General features: G+C 47.5%; 1 protein-coding gene across 2 annotated transcripts in view; it reads right to left on the reverse strand.

The window, feature by feature from the left end:
- Positions 1 to 22,846, reverse strand: part of ZHX2 (zinc fingers and homeoboxes 2) — a 144,199-nt gene that overhangs the window by 11,401 nt on the left and 109,952 nt on the right. For both annotated transcript variants that reach the window (XM_019717501.2, XM_074316273.1), the window contains exon 3: positions 433 to 3,184. In XM_019717501.2, the coding sequence (XP_019573060.2) occupies positions 437 to 2,953 (2,517 nt within the window). In that variant the 5' untranslated portion in view covers positions 2,954 to 3,184 and the 3' untranslated portion in view covers positions 433 to 436. The remainder of the gene's footprint in view (positions 1 to 432; positions 3,185 to 22,846) is intronic.

Consider the following 22,846-nt stretch of genomic DNA (forward strand, 5'->3'; position numbering starts at 1 on the left):
GAAACAACCCCAAATCTCTAACCAGTAAACTTGGATACTTACTCTTAAAAAAAATCCAAAAAGAAAAGGATTAAAAAAAAAGAAAAAGGAAAAGACACATCCTTTTCATGTTTGTTTCTTACAGCACCAAACATAAAACAGGCGGAGGATGTACTATTACAACTGCGACTAGACTTTAGCACGGACAGGCCCCAAACAGGCCACAGGAAGCACTGCTGTCACCCATCAACACAGCCTTTCCAATAAGAGCATGAAATCTACCAGCCCCCCGACCCCCATTTTTCTTCCTTTTTAAAAAAAAGAACCCATCGTCTTTGTCAACATCTGTGTATCCTACAAACTATATGGACTCCGGAAACATAAAGAAAGACACCCAGCATCCTCCCCTAGTTACCTGGCGGGGGGGGGGGGGGAGGGAACAGGTGGAATTACCTGTCTAGGCCTGGCCAGCCTCGGCAGGGACGCTGTCGGAGTCTGAGTCGGCCAGCTCTGCTGTGCCTTCGGGGGCAGTCTGACTCCAGCTGTCCGACCTGTCTGAGATGGCGTCCTCCTCTCCGACTGTCACCTCCACCCAATCCACAACGCCGGACTCCTCATTTTCATCACTGCCCTGGCCATCCCGGCTGTTGCCCTCTGACCTGTCTGAGGTGACCTCTGAGGGCTTTGCAGCTGGCAAACCGTCTTTTGCTTGCTCGCTGCCCACTTTTACCCTGGGCACCACCTTCTCCAAATCCTCTTCACAGAGCCTTTTGGGGTCCTTGTAATATTGCTGACTCACCCCACTTCCGTTCTTTGGGCTCTCGGTGATGGTGGCTTTAGCTGCTTTCCTGGACGCGATGTCGTAGCCGTGGTCCTCCGCCACATGCTGTTGCTGGTATTGCTCCATCCACTTCAAGGTCCCAGTTTTTAGCAAGCATCTGTTCTCCTTAAACCAACGCACAATTTCAGTTCGGACCAGGCCGGTCTTGGCTGCTAACTGGTCGTACTCCTGGGGGGTAGGCCACTGGGTTCTTGCAAACGTGCTCCTCAGGAGATGAACCTGTTCTTGACTTTTTGTAATGGCTGGTGAAGGGCTGGGCAGAGAACTGACCAGCTGGGCACCGGAGAGCTGGTCAAGTCGAGACAGAGCACCATTGGGGGCCACCACATCTTGGCCTCTTTTGCCAGACCCCATGGAATCCAAGACTGCTTGTTCCATGCTGTCCCGGAGCTTCCGCCTCTCTGAGAACCAGGAGTCGATCTCCCTCCTGCTCAGCTTGGTCTCCACCCTTAGCCGATCCAGTTCTGCTTGGGTAGGAAAAGAGCTTTTCAAAAAGCTGTCTTCCAGGAGTTTAACCTGACCTTGTGTTTTCTCCTTGAACTTCTGGGGGGCAAAGTCTGGGTACGCATGGTACGTGCGACTGTGTCGGGAGGCCGCGATGGCCAACTGGTCTTTGGCAAGGGATTCGCTGGTGATGTGGACGATGCCCCTTTGACACCGATACCGGTGGTCACTGAACCACTTCTTGATCTCACTCCTGGCCAGGCCGGTCACCTCGATGAGTCGGTAGACCTCAGCATCGTCAGGGAACTGGCTCTGGAGAAAGCTTGCCTTGAGATGTGCTATCTGCTCCTTTGTCTTCTTGCGGTCGCTGGATGGGGTCAGCGAAGGGTTGGCCACTTTGGGTGGGGGCTCTGGCACCTGAGTGACATGTGGACGCTTGGGCTCAGGGGCAGCTTGGGGAGTGACTAACGGTCTCTTCTGGCCATGGTTGGTCACTCCGGCCATGGCAAGTGTGATGGGGGAGCAAGAGACAGTTGTTGACCCGCTCGTCACCTGAGTCAGCACCAGGCTGGTCTGGCCGAGGATTTGGCACGGTAGAGCTGTCTGGAGGATGGGCTGCGACATCTTTGCGGGGGCCAGCTGGGCGGGCAGCACAGTGATCGTCGGGGAGACTGTCTGGATGGTACCATTAAACATCTTCTTCCGGGCCTCCTCCACTTCCTCGGGGGACCAGCTGATGCCATGCTTCAAGCGCTGGGTGGCAAACCAGATTCTGATGTGCTCTTCTGGGTGTTTGGAAGCAGCGGTCAACCAGGACAGCTCAGCTTGGGTTGGGTAAGGGAACTTGTTGAAGGAGTTGATCATGGTGGCGTTTGTGTCCAGGGCAGAGTTGTATTTGGTAGTATTCAGTGGGACGGGGACCTTGGGGACAAGGTTGATATTTGGTGGGAGCTGGACTGAAGGCATGACGTGCCCTAACTCCTGGAGCAGCTCCACACCTCCGAGTCTCGAGAGGATCTCAGCTGCGTCCGTTACCAGGCGGGCAGTCCCTTCCATGTGGTTCTCCGGGGTGGCCTCTTCAGGCTTCTTGGGCACCTTCTTGGCGTCAGCTTTCGGTTTCCCCGTCTTCATGATGGGAGTTTTGCTCACGGAGATCCCAGGGTCACTGTCACCGCCTCCAGGGCCACTGGTGGTGATGGACACGACGTGGTTGGTGGCTTCGATGGACTGCTCTAAGACGGTCTGGTTATTGCGCTTGATTAACTTCAGCTTGAAGTTGGTCTCCCCGGGATGGAACTTGGAGTTGTGGTCAGACAGCGAGTCGTACTTTTTGGTTGTGAAGTTACATTCGGCACACACGTACAGGGGGTTGAGGATGACATTGGGATGCTGTGTGTCCACGTGCTCCGTGAACTCGTTCAGGTTTTGCGTGGAGTAGGGACAGTATTTGCACTCATAACCACCTTGGAGCTTTTTGGATGGGTTCTCCCCTGTAGATTTCACCTCTATCACTTCATTTTCTTTGGAAGAGTTTTCAGGTTCCGCTGCCCAACTGTCCTTGGCCATTTCAGGCTGTGGCGTGCTGATCCCTTTGTCTTTGGCCCTGTCTCCTTCCTCGGGCACATCTTGTTCTAGCACTTGTGATGTCCGAACCATGCACGGGGTCGTAGATTTTCGTTTGCTTGCCATGGCGCTTGTCTCTGTGCAATGGCTTATTTTGGAGAGGGCAGGGGCACGTAGGGAAGGGGCAGTGAAATTTTTGGAACAAACAAGGTCAAAGAAAGGCTTTTGGCTTTATCCCCCCTCCAATGGCTTTGGCTTCCTTTCAGTACTGAAATCTGGTGTTTGAGTTCCCAGAGTGATCTCAGCACAGAAAATTGTAATCGCTCCAATGGCTAAACACAACTGGCAGCATCATATCTGTAGGACAAGAACAAAGAAAGGGTCAGTGTTTCTTCAATAGGCGAAAGAAACTAGCATTTCTTTCTGAGTTGCACCCATGACACAGCCAAGGGGCACCCAAAGCAAACACCTAGGAGAGCACAGATGGTGTGAGAGTGGGTGCACGTAGAAATGAAAGATCATATTCTTCTCCTCTTCCCTTCTCTGGGAAGGGCAGTGGGAATGGGCCCAAAACAAGCCAACAAGGATGTAGGTCACTCGTTCACGTTTAGAGACAAATGGACACAGAAAGCAACAAACGTAGTGGGATCCTCTGAAGCGGTTGGTGAATGGTGGAGGGAACGTCGCACATGAAATGTGGCTGGGCTGGCAAGGTGCTTTAATTGATGGTACATCAGAAGCAAGATGCTTACCTGGGGCTGGCAAGTGGCGTTTATTAATATATGGGCATTAGAAAATAGATATGAACTTTGATCCCTTATCATAAAAGTACAGGTAACCCCCGTATAACACGGTTGTTAGGTTCCTTAAAAAAATGCCATGTTATGCGAACCCGTGTTATACAAAACAAAGAACTAGTGCAAAAAAGGGGGTTAGGTTCCAAAAATTAAAAAAACGTACTATTATATTTTTATAATTAAGTGACATGTCCTTATTAAAGCAATTTTCACCAAAAGTATAACATATTAATATGTATTAAAAAATGTTTTCTTCATCATCATTACTAAGCTTTTATTACACTCTGTGTTGTTCGGGGATTTCTCTAATTCTCAAACCGTGTTAGAGTGAAACTGTGTTCTAGGATGCCCTGTTATACGAGGGTTCCCCCCAATTCTCGAACTGTGTTAGAACGAAACCGTGTTACAGAAGTGCCGTATTATACGGAGGGGTACCTGTAAAATCACTATAGAGAATCCAGAAAATGCATTTAAGTACAAAGGAAAAAAACAGTCATCCCAAATATTGTAGTTCTTTCATTTCACTTGAAAAGTTCCTGATTTTTATAAATATGGAGCAAAATAATGATTTAAACATGGCTGCATGATACCACATTGTAGAGATATACCGCACATAATATATTTAGCTATTCAACTTTTGTTGGACACTTATTTCTAATTTTTGGCTTTTCTTAACAAAATTGCAATCGACACCCTGAGTCTTTATTTCTGAGAAGTACCTGTGGATGAATGCTTAGAAATGGAAGCACTGGGTCAAACAGTGTCAACATTTTAAGTTCTCTTGGCTCATATGGCCAAGTTTTTGCACCAATTGGCCTTTCCCCTGGCAAGGAATGACAGCGCCCAACTTACCACTCAACCTACATCAACTATTACCATGAAAAAGCTGATAAGATAGGTGAAAATTCTATTAATATGCTTTTGTGCTTTGTCTTGATTGCTAATAAGGTTGAATGGTTTTCAAAGACTTACGTGCCGTTTGTATTCTTTCTTTGTGAATTGTCTCTTTATGCCACTTTTATATTGTGATTCTCAGTGGTTTTAGTATTAATTTGTGAGAGTTCTCTATACATTAAGAATAGCAGTACTTAATTGGTTGCAAAATTTTCCCAGTCTATCATTTACGTGTTAGTTTTTCATATAGTGCTTTTCATGGTTTACACATCAAATTTTAATTTTTAGGTAGCAAATTTATCAATCTTTTCCGCTTGCGGCTTCTTTCATTGTGATTTTATGTATAGAAAGTGATTCCCTGCCTTGATAGCAGAGACACATTATTTTGTGTTTGCGTAGAACGATTTAGCTTTATTTTTTACATTTAACTCCTCTGGAACTGATCGTGGGTTCAGCTGTAACACACAACTCGAACCATTTTTCTTGAAAGTTACCAATGATCTCAGTAGCATGTATTGTGTTGTCTTTTCTCTTCTCAGTAACTTGTGACACCATCTTTGTTATACATTCAATTTTTAAATATACGAGGGCATTTCTGGGTTATCTATTCCATGTTTCCTATTGAGCTACTGAGTCTCACACTTACACCTAAATTTTTTTCCCTGTAGATTAGATTTTTTTAATATCTGGAGATATTAAGGGAGTTCTCTCTTGTTACTCTTCTTGTGCAAAACAGTTCTGGGTCATTTTGATCACCTATTCACATAAATCAGTTCTCGTAAAGCAGAATCATCTGCAAAATCAAATAGAATTTTGATTGAGATTGCATTAAACAAATATTAATTTGGGAGTACAGGAATAATTGGCTTATTATTAGGAGGTAGGCGATGTGAACACAACCCAACCCGGAGAACTGATGGGCTGTGCATCTAAATGCATAGGCTGATGTGGAGCGGGCCTTGCATTTTGTGGCTAAAGGAGGAGAGAGGTGTGTTTTGGAACCCGGATAGCTGACATCTGGGGACAGGGGAATGGAAGAGATGGACTATCACCTCCTGCCCCTTCCACTGGCTTGGTTTCAGGTCCCCTTGATAAGCGTGCTCAAGGGCAGAAGTGAAGACTTATTTTCGTGAGCTACTACTCTGTGGGACTCTGAGCCCACACCCATCTCCTTAGGGGCTCAGGTGACAAACTTGAGCAGGACTCAGGAGAGGGGTATTCCTTGCCTTGTGCACTCAAACTCAGACACTCGAAGGCTGGAGTCCTGGCATTTTCATACTGGGCAACTTCATCTGTAGTGGGTAAGGGTCCCTCAGGGCACTGGTGAGGACAGGACACGGGCACAGTTAGAGCAGACTGGCACCATGTCTTTTTGCTGACCACTCTCAAGTGACATCTTCAGCTCCCAGGTCCCCACTGAACATTAGATTCTTGATTCCCGCACTCCCCCCCGCCCCCCCATGCGTCACTCCCTCCAGAATTCTTTGTCTCCATCAATGCTTCCACCATTGCTCACTTGGGCTAAAAACCGCTCTGCCTCACCCCACACAATCAACCCATCAGCAATCCTGTTGACTCTGTCTTCAAAAGAAATCTAGTATCATATCACTTCTCACCACTTCCACCTTGTTAAGGTACCATCATGTCCCACCTGGAAGCCTAGAGAAGCCACTCATGGGTCTCCTGCTCCATTCCTCTCCAGAGCAGCAGAGGGATGTTTGCAGATAGGAAGCAGTTTACGTCACCTCTGTGCACGACAAAGGCCTCTGTCGGCTTCCCATCCGAGTGAGCTCCATGCCTTTATTGCAGCCTGCAAACCCCGCAAGTCCTGGCCTATGCTTCCCTCTCCTCCTCGTGCCTCGCACTCTGGCTGCTGGAATGGGTGTACCACCTCCATTACAGGGGCTCTGCCAGAGCATCCCCTCCCTAGGACCCCTCAGTTCTCAGGGCTCCATTTAAAAGATCCTCCCACAGAGAAGCCTTTCCTGACCACCACCCCATCTAAAATAATGCCCCCCTCAGTCTCTCTCGGTCCTTACTCTGCTTTGCTTTCTTCATAGCACTTGCCAACATTGAAAATTTATTTACATATTTTTTGTGGTTGAAGGAAGGAGGAGAGAGTATTTACCTACTGGTTTGTTGTTTGTGTCCCCCTCTAGAACTGTGCTCGCAATATGGCAGCCACCAGTCACATGTGGCTCTTAAATTTAAATTAATTTTAAAAATGCAGTTCCTTCGTCACATTAGCCACATTTCAGGTGCTCGAGAGCCACACGGGGCTGGTGGCTATTGTATCAAACAGTGCAGGACGTTTCTATCATTGAGGGACATTCTACTGGACAGTACTGCTCTAGAATGTAAACTCCATAAAGGCAGAAACATCTCACTATGGTCTCCCCAGAGCCTGAAACAGCACCTGGCCCTCAGTATGCATCCCACCAACATTAGGTGAATAATTAAATTAACTGTAACCGATACAGAGTGATCAGGTATAGAAATATTTCTTGTGGGTGCTCAGTAATGTGTATGTATGTGCACGTGTGTATGTGCCTGTGTACACATGTGTGTGCGTGTGTGTGTATTGGGACTTGTATGAGTGGACGAACTCTGTAAAGGAAAGGAGGTCCTATAGTCCCATAGTGGGTACTATTGACACAGCAGAATGTAGCTAAATTTGCACCCATTTAGTCTAGAGGCTTGGGCATTTGAATTACAATTTTTTTTGAAGAGAGAGAGCAAAAGGACACTTTTCTTTTGCAGAACAAAGAAATGGGGCAGGAATGGGTGTGGAGGAGAAGAGACCTTTCTTACAGAAACTCCCCAAGTCTAGCATTATTTAAATCTGTTGACAAGTGAGGCCGAGGAACGAGCCACATGGTGGTGAAACAGCCTAAAAGCTTCCCAATGCTCCAAAAACCGTGGTTCAGAATAACCAGTATCTTCTAAAACTTAATCAGCAGCCCATAATCCCAACCACAGCAGATTAAAAGGAAGGAAAGATGAAGGAAGGAAAGAGAGAAAGGGGGGAGCGCTGTGAAAATGCTGAGCCTTTGAAGAATTCATCTCTGGGCGGCCCACTGGGGGTGCTGCAAGAACCCGTGCCCATGGGAGATCAATCCTGGGGCAACCAGGGGTGAGTGTCTGTGAACAGCAGCAAGCTGGTGTCGGTCTTTTTGAAAGTCTGTAAGCCACCAATGAGGTCAGGACCAGTGAGGCCTGGTACTTGCCGGCATGAAGGCTGCCTTGTCTCTGGCAAAGTCTGCAGGCTCAGGTATACACTGGCCAAAGTCGGCAAAAACAAAAAACAAACAAAAAACCCTGAATGAACGAATGAATAAAATGCATGTTAAAACACCAACACAGTCCCTTTTACGCTGTGGTGAGTACCCCAACAGACCAGCTCTGCATCTCGGATCTTACCCTACGCCAGCTTCCCAGTGGGTCTGAACGGGGCGCAGGCACATTCTGTGCCCACCTGCAAACATGCCACGTAAAGGACTTCAACATGTGCATTTTTTGGGGGGCCGGGGAGGCGGCACAATTCAGCCCATAACAGCCGGGCAGGGCAGTGCCATCTGAATGCCCCTCGATGGCACAAAAACGATTTGTTCATGCAGCCAACAACAAATACTGACCAGGCACACATCACTGCTAGTCTCGGTTCTAGGCGCCGAGGATGCAGGAGTGAACAGACAGGAACCTGCTCTCGCGGAGCTGGCATTCACGGGGGAAAAAACATGCAGGATGCCCGATGATTGACAGATACTCTATGGAGAAAAGCCAAGCTGCAGAGGATGGGGGGCGTGCAGTGGACAATGGTGATTTTAAGCAGGGAGGTCAGGGACTCCATGAAAAGGGGTCAATGGAGCCTCTGGATGCTGCCTAGACAAGAAGCAGAAAGAGCTTGTGAAACACCGAGGAGGCTGTGCTTCATTTTGTAGGATGGGGAGGGTGAAGGATGCCTAAATGCTTTACAGGGGAGATAATGGCCATGACCGTGATCAACTGAAATTCTCCACACTTTGTTGATGAATCCTCACAACCCTGCAAAGCAGTTGTCAGTAGCCTCAACTTACAGAAGAGAGAACCCAGGCCAGGGAGGAGAAGTGCCTTGCCCAGGGTCACATGGCTAGTTTGTGGCAGAGGTGGCATTTGAACAAAGTCCGTCCACGCTGTGCCCGGGCTCTTGGCACACAGCACACGGCCTTTCCTGGTTACGCAGGGCTCCAAAGGTGAGGTAGGCTTCTGCCTTGTAGAGAGAAAGGAAGAGCAGGCAGAGGAGACAGCAAGAGCAAGGAACTGTCTGAGGAATGACAAGGACAGAGGTTAAAGGGCAGGGCGTGAGGGTGGAGCAGGAAGGAGGCTGACAAGTGAAGATCGTGAAGGGCCTTGAACACCATGCTGAGTTAGGATTTCATTCTGCTGGCAATGGAGTGTCAAAGTCTTCCAAGCAGGGTCATGGAAGCAGCAGTGTCTCAGAGATGTTTGGAGGTGGGGAGGGCAGGAAGAGAAGGCACATCAATGAAGGTAAGAACCCCCAAGCAGAGGAACCATAATCTTAACTAACCCTAAGTGAAACAGTCAGGGCTCCGGCTGCTAAGAGACACTCTCCTCTCCAGCCTCCAAGTTTGTCCTTGAAGCAGACATTGAGGATTCTTTACTTTTCACCTGGAACTTTCTTGCATTCAGCTTGGACTTTCTTCCTCACCAAGGTATGGCTGGATGCTTTGGGTTTAAATGTGGCAAAACTGTCCTTTCACCATTTTCCCAATAACAATGACAGCTAACATTCACTGAAGGCTTAGTGTCTGCCAAGTCTCAGTGTTTCACTTCTCAAAAAAACCTATGTAGCTACTGAGGCTCAGAGAGGTTAAGGAGCTTGGTTAAGGTCACACAGCCTGGAGCCACCACAGGGCTGGGATACAAGCTTTTTGTGCAAACTGCCTGGGGATCTTGTTCAAACTCGGATTCTGATTCTGTAAGACTGCATTTCCAACATGCTCCCAGGTGAGAATGATGCTGCAAAGGTGGCCCACGCTCGAAGTAGCAAGGCTTTATACGCCTCCCTAAGTAAGCACTTCCCACTGTCATGCCCTTGGTCGCCCTCCTCCAACCCTTATTTCCAGGGAAAGGGTGGTAGCATTTCTTGACCTTTCCCCATGAGTGGACTGTGACCCTCAAGGGAAGGAAAAATGGGTCAAACCATCAGACCAGCCCTTGGAAACTCTTCTCAAGGTAGCTGACATGCAGCCTGGCTGCCAGATGAGGGAAATGTCTCAGTTCTTGAGCTCCCTAGGGAGGCATCTGGGGGAGGCGAAGAGTCAGACCGCAGGGGCCACCCCATGGCCAGGGGTCTCTAGCCAGAGGGGCAGAGGGGCTTGGAGGTCTGAGCAAGTGGAGGAGCCCGGGCTCCCGGCCTCCCAGGTGGGTTTCATACCTACTACCAGGGAATACATGTGCTCCTTTCAAGAAATCGCACCTTCAGGCTTCAGGGGGTGAGGGGCAGACACCACTTCTCATTTCAGAGCCTCTCACTGAGTCTGTCAGAGGAAATAACAAGGCTGTCTCGGAGCCTTTTTTTTTTTTTTTTTTTGGAGCTTTTAAAGGAAGTATCTTGTCAAGATATCAAAGCCAAAAAGGATGCTTTTAGCTTTGCAGGGTCTTCTGACAGAGCTGTTAACAGATTCTGCTTCAGTTCAAGGGTAGATGTGTGTGTGTGTGTGTGTGTGTGTGTGTGTGTGTGTGTGTGTGTGATTGTTCCTTTATGTTTTAAAGTCACAACATTTCACCTCCTCCCCCCAGAAGAAGGAATTCTGATGTGTGGGTTTGTGGTGGTGGTGATGAGATTGCGGGGTGGGGTAGGGAAAGGAATTGGATGCAGGGGTCCTCGGTTTTGCTCTAAGCTTCTGGCTATGCAGCTTTCTCCTCATGTATCTCCATCCTTGCCTCCATTTTTCCCATCTGTAAAATGGGAATTACTTTTGAAAGGTCACTGGTGACCATGAATTAATTCCCAAGTTTTACTGATTTCTCCTCAGGCTACTTTAAATCCACACTTGAATTTGGGGGTGAGCCTACAGTGTGCCTCCCAAACCAGCCTGGGTGCTTTGTCAAAATACCCATTCCTGAGCCTGAGTCCAGACTTATTAAAACCAAACATCCAAGAGCAGGCCCAGGAATCAGCATTTCTAACAAGCAGCCATGTGACTGATATGCAGACAGGATTGGAGGCCTTGGCAAGAAGACCTCCCTTGGTCTCTCCTAATTCAGACGTGGAAGGGCTGAGGCCAACTCAGTGCCACAAAGACAGGAGATGCTGCTCACTGCATTCCATGCCGGACTGGAGCGGGACAGCGTGCTCCAAGGGAAGTGACAATTCAGAGGATGATGCAGAAATGGAGGGAGAACTGTACAAAAGAATGATGGCGGTAGAGAATAGAACAAAGAATGCTGGGTGCTCAATAACATAGTGTCAGATGTCTTTAAAAACAACAGGGTCCAGAGCAGCAGAGTTGGAGGCTGGGGAAGGTGAGGTTTAAGAGGTTACTTCCTGTTACCGGTGTCTGTGCTTAGCTTTTATTGCTCAGTTGCTCAGATGATATATATATATATATATTTTTTTTTTTTTCTTTCTTTTTTTTTTAAAGAAAAGAGGGGTTTGCGGATCTAGTTAAGTGTGGGCAGGAAAATGTAGTAACAAGGTACTATTTACATGTAGAATCTTAATAGTCCCACAATACCAACAGATGTGTGTATGTGATCTCCATTTCACAGATGAGGAAACTGAGGCTCAGAGAGATTAAATGGGCTGCTGAGCAGGATGGAGCCCAGATAATCCTGCCTCCACACCCACTGCTTGGTTGTTAATCGTTAGCAATTCCATTTCCTGACACTGAGTCGATAAATTAGATTTCTTATAAATTCCAAGTGGCTTTCCCCCTCTGGGAGTGTTCAAAGGAGAAAGATTTTAATTGAATTATAATGTCTTTTTCAACTTGCTACTCTCGAGGCGCTCTCTGATTAGGTAGAAGAAAGCCTGCATGGTCTCCTCTAGCCGAAGAAATTCAGTGGATGACAGGAAGTTTGCGGCTGTTCCACCTGACCCACCACATTAGTGGCACCATGTGTGGGGACAGAACCCCAAAAAGCAGTTTCCAGGCTCTCGGCCTCGCATAGAAAGCTGTTGGCTCAGGTAGTAAATGGCCATCAACTGTGATTGCATGGCCATCAGCTGTGGCTAGTTGGCCGTCAGCTGTAACCAGTGAGCCATTGGCCACTAATATAACTGCTGTGGCTACGCTAGCAGAAAATGGGGGCTAGCAAGAAGATGGCGGCTGGGCTGGCAAGCATGGATTGCAGTTAGGATGGTGGGTTGCGGACAGTGTGGATCCAGCCTCCAGTGAGAATATAGTACTGCCAGCGAGAATATAGTGGTATGACTCCCCTACCTATGGCTCCGTGGGTGTTCCTTTTTGGCCTCACCATGTCCTGCGTTCTCTTGTGGGGAGCGGGAGCAGAGACCCCGCAGGCCGCCCTGCACAACACCAGGCCTGTAGGTGACACAGGGCTCTGAGAGGAGGCTGGTGTCCTGCTAGCAGTGGGGTAGTAGTGGTGACCTGAGACACTATTCAGTTAGTACTTAGGGGCAGAGAATGTCAGCTACGCCTGAGAAGGCAGACCCGTCCTGGGCCCCTGTGAACCTGGAGCCCAGAATTTAGTCATTTACTCAGACACAATGAATTAGAAAGCTCAGACACTTTTCACCCTTCAGTAGGTGAGGACTGGGCCTCCAGTGGCCTTGCTTCCCTCAGTACTTATCATTCGTGCCCACCTGGTTGGTGGAAGAGGGCACAGCCTGGCGTCCGGCCTCCTCAATTTGGATCCTAGCTCTACCACTTACTAACAGAGACATCCTTCTCTGGCCACAGCCAGGATGTCCACCTCACAGGTCCCAAACACACCACAACCCAGAGAACACCAAACGCAGCACACCCACTCACCATGGCCAGCCTCAGTTCCTGCAGCTGTAAAATGGGGTGAATCTCCCCCTGTAGGACTGGATTGAATGAACCTTTAACACTGGCAGCTGTGGTTCCCTTAAAGGGTGATTTTAATTAGTGAGCTGGTATTAGTGATGAGGGAGCGTTCTGCCCCCTCCTCCTCCTCCGTCTACCTTCAGATCATCTCGCCCTTTTCCCCCCATGACCCCCTTCAGCTGCCAACCCGTGTATAAGGTGCAGCATGTTTACACCAGCTTATCTCACCTGAGTCATGCTGCTCCAAGATCTGTTTTCTCGTCCTTTGTTCATGCCCAAAGAAATTTCTATGGCAACTGTGCCAATATTTTTAATTTCCCCAACTTTGCCTCTCTGTTTTAGTAGGAGATTTCGCCTTGTATCTTGCTGAGAATATCAAGGTCACCTGATGAAGGTCACAAGACAAAGGGCACCTTCTTCCCCATCTCTATACTCATCTCTTTTTTTCTCCACCTTGGAGGAAGTAGCTGGACTCCTCATTATAAGGCCAACGCCTCCACCTGACTCCAGCTCAGCACTCGTCAGCTCTCTCGGCTCTATCTCCTTCCATCAGATCCCCTCCCTTTTTGGTCACAAACACTTCTCTAAAAAAGTAACCGAAGCAAAACAAATACAGAGAGCAACACCGAATTTCCCAAAGCTGCTCAATTCCGCCATTGTCTACACATTACTATTCCAACTCTTGCTTCCTCTGGCGGCAGTGAAGAACTCAGGCTCCCGAGTGAAAGAGGCTTACCGTCTAGGTCTGGTTCTGCCACTCACCAGTATGTGAATTTGGACAAGTTGCATCAATCTTCTGAAGCCTCAGCTTCTCCATTGCAATAGGGGGATGAAAATGGTACAAATGAGCTATTTGAGCACAATGTTTGGCTCTGGGCCCCATTCATGATGAGCTCTGAGCTTGCAACACAGGGTACCTGTTGTTCAGATAACGTAACCATCAAACATCTCCAAGGAAGTTTGAGATTCCTGCTGTTCATTCCTTCTGTTACTGCACTGTCCGTCCCTCACACTCAGCACATTCTGTCCTCCTGTTCTGTTGATGCTTTTGTCATCAACTGCCAAATAGAGCCCATATTACTGCTTCTTGGGGGTGAACTGTCTTCCTCAAGCCCCCCCAACACCCCGGCTTCCCTGGGCCAGGCTCCCGGTTCTCCTGGCAGCCCCTTCTTTGCTTCCTCGTCCACTTTCTGCTCTCATAGGTGCATCTCCATGCCCTTGGCTCTTTCTCATCCCTCTTCTCTCCATGCTCCTTGGGGATCCCATCCACTCCAAACCTCTAAACTCATCCCTGTAGCTAGATAGCGACCAAAACAGACTTTCTAGTCCCAGCTCCTCTCTGCAGAGCCCCAGACCTTCCGTTCTGCCTGCTGGATGGCAGTGATGATGGGCTACGTGGACTCGTAAGTGGACAAAGGCTGGAGTGGCCATTCTCCACTGAAACCTGATTAAAAAAAACCAAAACCAAAAACAAGGCCAAGATGATTTATGAAAACCAAGGAAAAGAGCATATAGGTAAAAAAAAACGGAAGGTCCATTCCCAACAGGTTGGATAACAGACTCAACTCAGTTACCAACACCTGGAAGGTGTATCTGAAGGGAAAATTTGGCAGAGGCTGGAATGTCTGGCCTTAGTGCCTCTTCCAACTGTATATATACTCTGTGCTTCTATGATCTTCACTGGGAGTCGCGTGGGCACCTCCAATTTAGCACATGTAGAACCAAGCTCATCACCTGCCTCCCAAACCTGATCTTTCTGTAATGTTTCTTTATTCCAAAAACAACAACAACAAAAAACACACCACAATCTACTCAGTCAGTCAGGCTGGAAACCTAGCTGACTCCTGCTCCTCCACTCTCCACTCTCCCCTCACCCGTAGTTTATTATGCACTAGGTCCTCCCAATTTTTCTTCCGTCACGTTTTCTCATTCTTCATTCCTCTGCGTTAGGCCGAGACTTCCTCCTGGCTTTGCTCGGCAGCTCCAGTAACTCCCTACATCGTGGTCTGGCCTCTGGGCTTCACCTGTTTGTGGCAGGCATTGCCTGTCCAGCATTCTTTCCTTCTTCCTTTGGCAATGGCAAGCCAGTTCTTTCTAGAGAAAGACCCCTACCCACTCTTGGCCTATGTGGATCCCGCAGCAGTAGGCATGTGACTCGGGCCTGACCACTGAGAACATTATGTGAGTAAAGAATGGGCTGGTGACCCAGTGGAGCAGTCAGAACCAGTGCGGGCTCCATGCTGGAGCCTTTTTTGGAACCATTGGGAGAAAAATGTACTCCTTTTCTGGTGGCATTGGTGAAGGGATTGGACGTAAGCCCAGAAGCGCCAGTGGCCATATTGCCACGTGAGGGGGAACATGCCTGAGAGCTGAGAGGAAAGCCAAGCTAAGAGAGGCAGAGAATGAGTCCTGATCACATCCCACTAGATACTGCTACTCCCGAACCCAACATCTTCCCGGACTTCTACATTATGTCAGTTTGCTTAAGCCAGTTTGATGGGATTTTTCTGTCACCTATCACTGAAAATATCCTGACAGAGTTTCAGGCCAACCTCTGCCACTATTTCTTTCTAAAACAGCAATTCTCAGCCATTTCCTGCCATGATAGATGTGCTAGGTGACACGCCCATTTGCAACATTCTCTCATTCTTGTTGTGTTGGCTATTATTCCACACCATTCCCTCTTCCTTAAGAAAGAATCTTAGGACGTTATTGGGAGTGACATCTCTATAGGGACAACCTTGAGTCCTTGCTAATCAAGAAAAGTGAGTCATTTATAAACTCCAACAGTTCATTTTTAGAAACAGATTTCTTGCCACGACATACCTGACAACTGATGCCATGATTGAGCATCACGTTTCTAAACACGAATCTGACCACATCATCCTTTAAACCCTCCCTAGAAGTATTGCAAGCTGGCTGTGCGAAGCACTTCTTGCCACCCATTTCCAGCTTGATGCTCCATTTCCAGCCCCAAACACCCCTTGTATTTTAAAAGGGAAATACAGCAGAAGACCTGATTTTTTAGAAACAGAAACATGGACCTTTCAAAAGACACACATTATCAGACATACATTCCTTCGATCGTTCATTCATTCATTCTTGAGTGCTGGCTGTATGCCGACACTGTTTTAGATACTCAGGAAATAAGGCATAACATTCCTACTCTCAAGGCACTAATGGTCTAGGAGCGGGAGGCAGAAAAGAAATAGAAAACAAAGAACTTACGGATCGTGGTAAGTGCTCTGTAAAGAGTTTCTAAAAGTGATGTGATGGAGACTGAAGAGCTACTTTCCATGAAATAATCAGGGAAAGCCTCTGAGGAGAGGATTGATCTATCGAGAAAGAGCAAACTTGACACAATAACAAGTACCAATGAAAACAGAGGCGGAGACTCACTGACTACTTGTGACATTCCATGTTCATGGCAAAGTAATTTTCAAATTGTTCAGTTATTATTGACAAATTCTATTCTCCTCAAAGATACTTCTTTTTTGAAAGGTCTCAAAAAGCTTCACGGAAAAGTACAACTGTGTTCCTGTTAATTATCAACATGAAAACAAAACTCTTCAATGGTCATATTGTGGAAGAAAAGTTCTTCTTTTCCCTACTTTGGACAGTTCAGGAATAGATAAATATGAGGTGAGTTGAGAGCTCCGAACAACTCCAAAAAGGAGGAGGGGAGTTGTCTGTGCATCTAGAGCAAATATTAGAAGAAACTTGAATCCCAAGGAATAGTTTGGAGAAAGTGGATTCAAAAATAAAACTATAGCATATTGTTTTTGGAAGTAGCCAAAATGAAGCACTGTCTTGATAGCTTATAAACGCTTTGCCCCCAAATACCATATTCTGCCTTTAATGACAGAAGCTAAAAGAGAAAAGGCAGAATCAAGAAGGTCCACAGGGCATCGAAGTCGGAAGGCTCTTCGAGGTGACTTGAGCCTGTATTTGGGTAAAGCCAACTATGATATCTGGGAAGGGAGAGAGTGCAGGTGTGGTGAGAGGAATCAGAATCTAGTCCTTTGTCATCATTATAAGACTTTAATGGCCGACTGCCTGGGGCAGGTGGGTGAAGTTTCTCTTAGAAGTGGTTGTGTTGGGGCAATGGGTTCTGCTGGGTGGCTGTCTGTTCCCAATGTCATGGTGAGATCAATGTGTTTTAAGCCGAATTGGTCCCTGAGAAGCCAATTAAGCAGAGTGGGGAAGTCTGCTAGCTTTGGCATTAGAACAGACCTGGGTGTGAACTGAGGCTCTCTCCAACACCTACCAGTTGGATGACGCTGGCAAGATACTTCACCTGTCCTAGATGTGGTTTCTTTATCTATAAATCTGGAGCTAATGCCTACATCTCGGGATTGTCAGGATGCCACAAACGGCGTAATGCTTGTAAAGACCTCATCAAAACACGAGGTAGCTGCAAACTCTCAATAAATGGCAGCAATGCTGATGATGACGCCAGAGCAGCTCCATTATGACATATTATAAAGGAGGAGTTAGTGTTGTAAAAGACGGGAAACTGTTGTTGCGTGTGTCTGCCTGGGTTTCTAATCACAAATCGATCATCCTGGAACATCTTTAATCCCTCTCTTTCTCTGAGAAATGATTTTTTAAAAAGCAACAAGATTTAGACATAGTTTGAAGCAAAGTGGTTTCATTATTTTTACAGTTAATATTTAGCAGTTAATTATCATCTTCTCCAAGGCAAAGCATCCTTTTTTCTGGGTAGAAAGAATCATAACATCCACCACCACATACAGGCACACACACCCACACACCCACAAACATGGAAAAGCAGGGCTGGGAGAAGAGTGATGTGTTTCTGAAAGCGGAAAAAAAAAAAAAATTATTGCTGCGACAGAAAGAAAAAGGAATGAATTCTGGTTTCCCATGTCATGTACATAAATAAATAAGGCACTATCAAATGTTTAAGATGGGCCGACTCTGATTTACAATCCATCAAATTCTGCTATCAAAACGTTTAGAAAGGCTGTGAGACAGTAGGGATTTATCATATTGACAATTCCCTATGTAACCTTTTCATTTCATTCTTTGGGTGGTTCATGCACACTCCGTCTTCTTCCCGGAGCCAGGAGAGTAGTGAGATTTCTCTATTCCCCAGACACAGATCAGGGCGAGACAGGACTTTCCAGCAATCACCGATTCTGTCAGATCTCTCTCTCTTCTGTCTGCCCGCCCTCCCTCCAGTGCTCCTACCCATCCTTTGCATCACCAAACATACAGCTGTCTCTTGAACCTCTTTTATCTCTACCTCGAAGAGACTTCCCTTCACCTCAAAGCCTGGGATAAAGGATGAAGGTTTACTTGTACTCTCTGGTACAATGTTCTCCACAAAGCCATTCATCCAAGCCCGTTCAATCCTAGACAAAAAAATCACACAGATTTAGATCGCATCTGGGGGCTAGACTTCTCATCTCTGCACAGGACACAGGGTATAAAGCAGACTGAATAATGGTCCCCAAAGGTTTCCAGGTCCTAATCCCTGGAACCTGTGAATGGGACCTTATATGGCAAAACGGACTTTGATGAGGTAATTAAGGTAAGGATCTTGAGATGGAGAGATTGTCTTGGAACCTCCGGGAGAAACCGGCCTTGCCAATGTCTTGTCTTTATTGCGGTGAATCTCAGTTTTTGACTTCTGACTTCCAGAACTGTAAGAGACCTTCTGATGTTTTGAGCCACTAAGTTTGTGGTCGTTTGTTACAGCAGCCACAGGACACGAACACACAGGGCAAGCTGAGCTAGGTTTGCAGCCTGTGACCTTTGTATCACTCCATGCCACATGTTAGGGGGGCTCCTCCCTGCTTCTAGGCAGAAGCTGGAGGCCCGGCTCCCACCAGCACTCGTGCAATAAGAAAATAAAAACAGTAATAGTAATGACGACAACCGTAATAAGAACAGTAGGATGTCCTATCTTGATTGCAAACCCAACTTGTCCCAAGCCCAAATGGTCACCTGGCTTCCTCATTTCTTCTCCCACCCCTGTGGGGGTACCCAGCTTTCTGTCGTCCGGGATGGCAAACACAAGTCATTGTGGGCACTCCCCCTGCCGTGCCCTTCTTCATACGTGTTCCCAGGGAGTGATACCTTAGCTCATGAGTGTTTTTCTTCTCCTCAATCTGAACACAAGCTCTGTCATTTCCTGTAACAGTCTAGATGGTTCCACATTCATCCAAGCCATCATCATACCTCGTCTGGATTACCGAAATGGAATGACTTTCCTTTCTTCCACCATTTCCCCCATTCCAATTGGCTTTGTGTCTGCTGCCAGGCACACTCATCCAAGCTCTGAGTTTACTCCAGCACTTACTGCGTTGAGGCCCAGTCACGGCTTCCTGTCCTCCACTGAACCCCATTCCAACTGTCTGATGAGCTTTCAGGGTTTCCTAAGACACAATTCCAAGGGTCTTACCCACACTCACACACTCTTCTCCCTGAACCTTCTGCGTCTAGCAGGTTCTTTGCATCCCACCCCTGCCAAATATTTTTTGATGACTTGCCAGGCAGACCTCTAGTCTAGGCATTGGGGAATGAATGAAACAGTCCATTTCCCCCTGATAAGCCAGTATTCTTAAAAGCAAGATTGTCTGCCTCTTAACAACCCATTAGTCTGATGTTCCTTTATTTACTTAATAGATATTTGAGCACCGACCAAGCATCAGGTTTTGTCCTGGGGGCTGGAGATGTGGGGGCGGGGGGCGCAAGCTAGGCTTAGAGCTGTCCTCTCGGAGTTTAATTCTAGTAGAGGAGAAAGCAAATTACAGAAGCAATGATAATGCAGGCGTGCTAAGTGCAATCTCAGGGGCAGTATGGGGTGTTCAGAGAGAAAGGCAAGAGGAGAGCTGGGAAAGGCAAGCAGAGGCCTCAGTGGACTTTATCGTGAGGATGACGGGAAACCACTGAAAGGGGAGGGGGACGTAGGTGCGGTGACCGGCATGAATTGACATGTGTTTTAGAAGGTACCAAGTTAAATCCTTCTATGCCTGACACTTCTGTAGCTTGCCTCCAGCTTTCCTCCAGGGTCCCTCTGGGCCTGACTCCTAACACAAGGCGACTTTGAGCAGCCAAGGCTTTGAGTTTATACTGTTTATCTATTCATTCAGTATGTCACTATGTCCCAGGAGCTGGACTAGGTTGTGAGGCTGCAAAGGTGAATGAAAATATCATAGTCCCCTATGACTGGTGGTAGGCTGAATGATGGGCCACCCAGAGATATCCAGGTCCTAAGCCCTGGAACCTGTGAGCGTGACCTTATATGGCACAAAAGATTTTGCAGATGCGATTAAGCTAAGGATGGTGAGATGGGGAGATCATCCTGGATTATCTGGGGGGGGGGGGGCCTAAACGCCATCATAAGTGTCTTTATAAGACGGAAGTAGAGGGAGATGTGAGAGAACGGAAGGCCTTGTGACATCAGCTGAGGAAAGCAGAGTCACACAGAGAAGATGCTGGCTTTGAAGATGGAGGAAAAGGCCATGAGCCAGAGAATGCAGGGAACGCAGCTCTGGCTGCTGGAAGGGAGGGGAACAGATTCTGCCCTAGAGCTTCCACAGGGAGTGTAGTCCTGCCGGCACCTATGGCCTCATGGGAGTTCCCAGCGACCTGTTGAATGAGCACACACTTAGGCCTGGTTTACAGATGGGTCTGCACGATATGCCACCTGGAAGGGAACAACTGCAAATGACATGCAGCCAATAGCTCCTGGAATTCTCTGGTCTTCCATGTTCCCCATGATCCTGAAGCAGCTGGCTTGACAGAATGGTGGAATGACCTTTGGAAAGTTCATTTATAGCAGCCACAGGAAATGAATACAATTCACATTTTCATGGCGCTTACCTTCGAGTGCCAGACATGGCCTTTAATTAAAAAAATAGCACATAAATTAATAGCTACTGACAAACTGACAATAGCTGGACAGCCTAACTTTATAAGAGAAAGCATTTCTCCAGGGCAGGGGCAGGGGCAGGGGCAGAGGCAGGGGCTGTCACCCTTGGCTCCTCACTGGCATAAGCAGGGGAGCTCTTAAAATACCCCAGCGCTCAGGCCACACACCATACCAATTAAGTCAGACTGCCTGGTGGTGGGGTTCAGGCATCTGTATTTTTTAAAGCCCCCTAGGTGATTCCAATGGGCAGCTGAGTTTGAGAAGCACTGGTGTCAGGCGAACCACTTTTCAGGAGACCTGAGTTGGGGAGCATGGGTGTTGCTTCTGTGGAGGCTGCTCTAAGATGGGGGATGGGGGTTATTCCCACTCTGTTCTCCTACTAGGTAGGGTCGTAAATCTCGGCTGTCATCCCACTTGAGCAGTTGTCAGAAAGTACTGGCCTGAAACTAATATACAAAAATATTGAATATCAACTATAATTGAAAAAGGAAACAAAAGACAAAGAAAAAAAAAAAAGAAAGAACTAGCCATTCTATTGTGTCTTCTGCCGCAGGTCAGGCCTTCCTCCTGTGTCACCTGCACTGTCACAAGGACCTTCCCACGGGTCCCCCATACTCAGCCATCGAATTTTTCCAGGGCATTGTCCAAACTGCTGCCCTGTGATCCACCTCAAAAACAGATGATGGCACACCACTCCTTCCTCTAAACCCTGCAATGGCTTCTCAGCGCTCCTCAAATATTGTCCAAATTCCTCAGTGTCGTCATCAAAGCCCTGCTGATATTGCCTGGGTTTCTGATCCCCCCTCACCTGCACTGATTCTTTTGGAACCTGCCCGTCCCACACCCACCGCCAGGCCTCGTCCGTGCAGTTCTCTCTGCCTGGAATGGCTCTCCCTCCCAAATCTTCCTATCGAAGGCCAACTGAGCCTGTCTTTCAAATCGAGCTCAAACTCCTGATCTCCCACAGAATCTGTCCCAGTCCCTCTGCCAGAGTGTTTGCTCCCTCTCCTGCTCTCAAAGCACACAATGTGAAGTGTCCACAGGGTTCTATTAGAGTTACTTGTCCAGGTATCTCTCCCCCCGTGGGTCAAGAGCTCATTCCGGGCAAGGACCTTGCCCTCTGCATCGCTGTGTCTTTCACATCTCAGAGCACAGGGGCCTGCTCAGTAGGTGTTCGATCGACATTTACTGCACATCAGTCACACCCCATTACTTTATCCTCTATCCTGCACCTTTCCTTGGTGTCGAATGCAATTTGCAGAACACAGGCCCACTGAGAACCTCATTTGGCAATTATTTGACTTCAAGGGGACGACAAATTAGTATCCTCTCGTAACAGCTGACAGTAGAGGAAGTTATATAGTCTCACCTACATTTTTCTGAATAGCAGGATATTGCTGATTCAACTTCAAAGGAGGATCAGAGGTCTGTCAATACTCCTGTATTGTTAGCAGCAGAAGCAATCACAGCAGTAACTACTCAGAGGCCCTTAACTACCCAGCCACTTAGGTTCAACTCACAGGGTATGGGGCAGGTTGGGTCTTCTGCTCTCTCTGTCAAGGCCACTGGCTGTTCGTTCATTGGTTGACTGGTTTGTTCATTCATTCATTCATTCAACAAAAAACGTACTGATGGCCTAACATATGACGGCACTATTTAGGGCACTGGGAATACTGCCCTCTGGAGTTTATATTTTGGACGCCTGGGTTATGGGGGGAGAGAGAGAGAGAGAGAGAGAGAGAGAGAGAGAGAGAGAGAGAGAGAGAGAGAGAGATGGCATGAGGTCAGGGTTTAGCCCAAGTCCATCTCTGCTCACCACTTGTTATGGGTTGAATTGTGTTCCCCCCATATGATGAAGTCCTAACCTCTAGTACCTCAGAATGTGAGTGTATCTGGAAATAGGGTCTTTACAGAGATAATCTACTTAAAATAAGGTTATTAGGATGGGCCCTAATCCAATAGGACTGGTATCCTTATAAAATGAGGAAATTTGGAAGCAGAGACAGACTTGCACGAAGGAAGATGGCGTGAAGAGACACAGGGAGAAGACGGCCATCTACAAAAGCCAAGGAATGCCTCAGGCGACCAGAAGCTAGGAGAGAGGTATGGAAGAGATCCTTCCCTAGATTCCTACTGAGGGAGCATGGCCCTACCTGTCTTCGTTCAGACTTTTGGCCTCTAGAATTGAGACACAGTGAATTTCTCTTGTGTAAGCTCCCCAGTTGGTGCTTTGTTAGGGCAGCCTCAGGAAAAGAATACACCACACAAAGCAGGGATATCTTCTTTCCAGGCGATTGTGGCCTGGAGAACCAGCCCGGCTGATTCTGCCAGTTTTGAAAATCTGGACTCACCTTTCATCAGGAAAGAGCAAAGTGACTTGGAAACGGAA

Source organism: Rhinolophus sinicus, linkage group LG12, assembly GCF_036562045.2.
Source record: "Rhinolophus sinicus isolate RSC01 linkage group LG12, ASM3656204v1, whole genome shotgun sequence".
Lineage (NCBI taxonomy): Eukaryota > Metazoa > Chordata > Mammalia > Chiroptera > Rhinolophidae > Rhinolophus > Rhinolophus sinicus.